The sequence below is a fragment of the Myotis davidii genome, unplaced genomic scaffold (genome assembly GCF_000327345.1).
Source record: "Myotis davidii unplaced genomic scaffold, ASM32734v1 scaffold449, whole genome shotgun sequence".
NCBI lineage: Eukaryota > Metazoa > Chordata > Mammalia > Chiroptera > Vespertilionidae > Myotis > Myotis davidii.
In genome coordinates this window covers 4,636,828-4,641,218 of record NW_006383007.1, presented here as the reverse complement: position 1 = coordinate 4,641,218, position 4,391 = coordinate 4,636,828, and the positions used below count along the sequence as shown (strand labels likewise).

The window sequence follows — 4,391 nt, the reverse complement described above, 5'->3', positions numbered from 1 at the left end:
AAGAGTTTTAAGAGTTTTAGGATGCTGAATGTTCCTCATAGTGTGACTTTTGCATTCATATAGCCTTTGGACATGAGTTAGTTTGTATTTACAAAAATTACAGTTTTAAAAGTAAGCTTTATTCAACCAGGATAATTAGAAGTATTATTATTTAAAAAAAAATTTAAAGAAAAACTATTCTTTGGATTCTTTCTTAAAGTGAACCTTCTAGTTGATATAGTAGATGTTAGATATTTTTAATAATTCTACTTGAAATTTGATCAATTAATTAAAAATTAGGCCTTTATATGCAGGTCTTTGTTTCAATAATATGTCTTTTTAAAGGTAAACTTTGAAGATGATTCTCGTGGAAAATACCTTCAACTTCTAGGATACAGTAAAGAAGACCTAGGAAAAAAGGTAAACTTTTGGAAAAGTGAAAAGGTTGTTCTTATACAAGTAAAATGTTTATGTAGAATAGGTTTTTAAAAATAAAGTTTGAGCCTGGACACTGTGGCCCAGTGGGGGTGCATCTAAGAGGCAGCCCATCGATGATGATGCTCTTTCATCGATGTTTCTATTGCTCTACCCCTCTCCCTTTCTCTCTTTCTAAAAATCAATAAACACATATTAAAAATAAAGTTCTACACAGATAATCTCAATCATTCAATAAATATTTATAAGAATTTATTTTTGGTTGCCTGAGTTTTGAGTACTATTGTTAATTGTGGAATTCCACTTTATACCTGAATTTTGAAGCTACCAGAACCATCTTCAATTTAAAGAGCTGTGTCAGGAAGGATTGGGCTTTGAATGATAAGAGGCTGTGAACCGCCCTGGCTGGTTTGGCTCAGTGGATAGAGCATTAGCCTGTGGACTGGGTTTGATTCCGGTCAAGGGCACATGCCCAGGTTGTGGGCTCAATCCTCACTGGGGGACATGCAGGAGGCAGCCGATCAATGATTCTCTCTCATCATTGATGTTTCCATCTCTCTCTCCCTCTCCTTTCTTCTCTGAAATCAATAAAAATATATTTTTTTAAAAAAGAGACTGTGAACCTCAAGCACTGGAAATAACACAGATTTTTAGGAGGGGTGTGTAACCAGTGGCTTTTGTGGGGGGAGAGAGGGAAACTGTTAGAGATCACCCCACAATTTTCCACCCTAGCTGTTCACGCCTTTAGCCCACAATTCCCAAACTGTGTTGAGTTGTTCCTGCTAACAAGCAACTAGTAAATATTCTAGAACAAGGGAGATTTATTGCATTCAACCTGAATAAACAAAAAGTCCAAGAGATTTGCTTAATACTTTAATTTTTTTAAAGATTCCCTTTTAAAAAGGAAGTTGTATTCCAGTTTTCCAGTTTTCTTCTCTAAGAGGGGCTTAATTATTGTTCCACAATGTTGCCATGAACAGCAGGACAGTAGAAACACTCTGACTTTGAAAACCTTGAAGGACATACTGTAGATTCTTTGTGTAATTTATATTAACCCTTGTCATTCTTTGAAAATGACTAAAAGTTTCTATAGCATTGCAGGGTTGTCACATACATGGTACAGGTTGGATACTGCATACTAGGCATGCTGAACACATGCTGTCAGTCTTGGGGTCACATCACAGCCACACTGGCTGGTGTCTTTGGTCACACCTTTAGATTTCTTTTATATTAACTTTATTATTAGTCTACTCTTCTTGATGTTGTAACTTCTTTAGGTTTTTAAGAGATTGATATGAAAACGTTACTGCATACCAGATAGCAAAAACTAACAAAATAGTATTTGATTGTCAAAATACTACTTATAGCAGTTCTTTCCAGAGTGAGTACCTGAAGAAATATTTTTTAAAAATAGTTATAGTTATTTTATTTAAAACAAAGTAGAAGAAAACGTGCTTATTTTGAAGTTAGTTTTGTCGTTGAGTGAGGTGATATGTGAGCAGTGGAACTCCTTGTGATTGAAACTAGAACCATTGAGAATCAGTTCTGCAGAGATTTTATTCTTTTCTTACACATACTGTTCTTGATCTGAATTTTTGCCAGTGAGAATGGAGTAAGAGGTGAACATTTGCTATGTACCTTAAAATAGAATTCCATTTAGTAGGTGAGTTGTTGTTTTTATTTCAGATTGCTTTGGCTTTGAACAAAGTGGATGGACCCAATGTGGTAAGAAGGCCTTTAAAAATAGCTACCTTCTAAAATGTTGGTTTAGGATATGACAAAAAAGGAAATGTAATTTAAGAAATTTGTCTGTTTTATTGCTTTATGTTGTAAAAATGAATGCTGACTGTAGATATTTTAATAAGTGAATAAATTCTCATGTTAACATAATATAAATTTAGCTGGTAGAGCTTTCCCTATTTAGCTGGTAGAGCATTCCTTGCTCTTGACAGTATATAAATTTCACAAAAGAGGAAAAACAAAACGACTGCTCACATACTTAAGGTTAAGTTCTTTTATACTGAGGGGACATTTAGTAGGAAAGAAAGGGAAGGTCTCAGCTGTGATGGCTTTTTGCTTTTCCTCTAATGGTGTTTCTCAAATAAATTTACTTAGTATTGCTTCTTATGATTAAACTAGCTCTGAATGTTGTTTATTGGGTCGTTTGTCTTCCTTGTTCACTAATAACCTTTTAATGCTACATTCTTCAACTTCCTCTGCAATTGTTTTGTGTACTAAAGGCTCTTAAAGACTCTGACCAAGTAGCACAGAGTGATGGGGAGGAGAGCCCCGCTGCTGAAGAGCAGCTCTTGGGAGAGGTACTTATTATTTTTTTCATTTTTAGTTACATTGAAAAATATTGCTATTTGTTTATCTCACATTGAAATATGGAAATTTTTCTTAACTACTTGTTCCAAAGTAAAGATGGAGTATATTGTTTTCTTAGAGATGTTTAAGGTAGGAGTCTGTTTACTACTTTGATGGAAGTATCGTCTCTGAAATCTTTAGTTCTCTGACCTGTCTGCTGAATTATATAGCTTAAAATTAACAGTTGATGTGAGATTGACTTAATTTGTTCATATGGATATGATGTCAACCTGAAAAGAGATTTTATTCAGAAATCTGCAGAGCATTGTATGTAAAGTTGATGTTTTTTCTTGGCATATTAATATTTAGGACCCATTATCAGTGATATAAACTTCTGAATTAGTCTTTTGAACTTTGAGTTCAAGTAAAGGGTATTTCATTAAATAAACTGGTTGTCATGATTTACTGTAAATGTATTCTGAGTTATAGGTGACCATTTTTACAATAGTTTAAAAGAGTCCTTGAACACAAGAGTTGTACCATTAATTTTTTTCCTTTTTAATTTTCTGGGTGTTTTTTTTTAACTAATGAATAATGCTATAATTACTTTTCTTTTAAATTATATTTCATCTTGGATAATTAACAAGTTCTTTTTTCTCACCTTTGACTTTTTCATTGTTCTTTGTATTATGGGGCTATCCTGACTATGGAATGTTTCTTACTAATTTTTACTAGTTATAAACATAATAATTCATCAATAAATTTAGACTATTATAAGATGATTATAAAAAACAGTTTTCTTAGAAGTAATAGCATTTATTTAACTTGAGAATAAAGGATAATGGCTAAAATCTTATAAAAATTTTGAACTAATTTTGGGAATACCTAGACAAAATTGTAGGGTACATTAAAGAAATGTTTTTCCATTTATGTATAACTAGATTAACTATGTATTATTAAATAGAATATCATTTGGAGATATACTCATGAGTTAATAGGTGAGAAAAATATGTATTTAATAAAACAATAGTCATCAGTATATACTTTCAGAGTATTTGAAAAAATCGTAAGGTGATAAAATCTTGCCGTTTATTTTGATGATGCTATTTATCAAACATAGTAGGTTACACATTGAAGATATTCAACATGTAATAAATGGTGTATTTTTTGCCATATATATTTCAGAAGTTCATAAATAAAGGTTTATGAATTTTTTTAGAAGGCAAATTTGAAGAATTGTGAGTTAAAATTAAAAAATGCTGTTTTGGTGCTTGTTAGTGAACATAATCATATCAGTATCTGATTTATTCCTTAATGTGAATAACTTAAGTTCTGATTCTTTTGTTTGAGTTAAAATGTTTCTCTTTAGTTGGGCAAAGAATTAAGGTTATAGTTATTCCCCTATAATAGTCCAAATTAACTAAGTAAGCATTATTTACATATGCTGTGCTCTGCACTAAAATTACCCAGTCCAAAAATGCCCCTGACTTTGAATATTAGGTGCTTTTACATTCAGTTTTGTAGGTCTGACAAGCACAGAAAATATGTCTTTTATCTCATCTGTGCTTTTCTTTAAAATTTTCTGTCTTCTCTGATATATTTTATTTTTTGTCTTCTTTTGAATTTTTATATATAGAAGGCATTTAAAGTATTTGCTTTCCACCACCAAC

At 31.8% G+C, this 4,391-nt stretch overlaps 1 protein-coding gene across 19 annotated transcripts in view; it reads left to right on the top strand.

Moving 5' to 3' along the window:
* SEC31A (SEC31 homolog A, COPII coat complex component) overlaps positions 1–4,391 on the top strand; it is a 72,700-nt gene that overhangs the window by 32,101 nt on the left and 36,208 nt on the right. For 12 of the 19 annotated variants that reach the window (XM_006778212.2, XM_006778211.2, XM_006778209.2 and 9 more), the window contains exons 12-14: positions 325–399; positions 2,101–2,139; positions 2,655–2,732. In XM_006778212.2, the coding sequence (XP_006778275.1) occupies positions 325–399; positions 2,101–2,139; positions 2,655–2,732 (192 nt within the window). The remainder of the gene's footprint in view (positions 1–324; positions 400–2,100; positions 2,140–2,654; positions 2,733–4,391) is intronic. The other 7 variants (XM_015557654.1, XM_015557653.1, XM_015557646.1 and 4 more) reach the window with 2 other exon arrangements.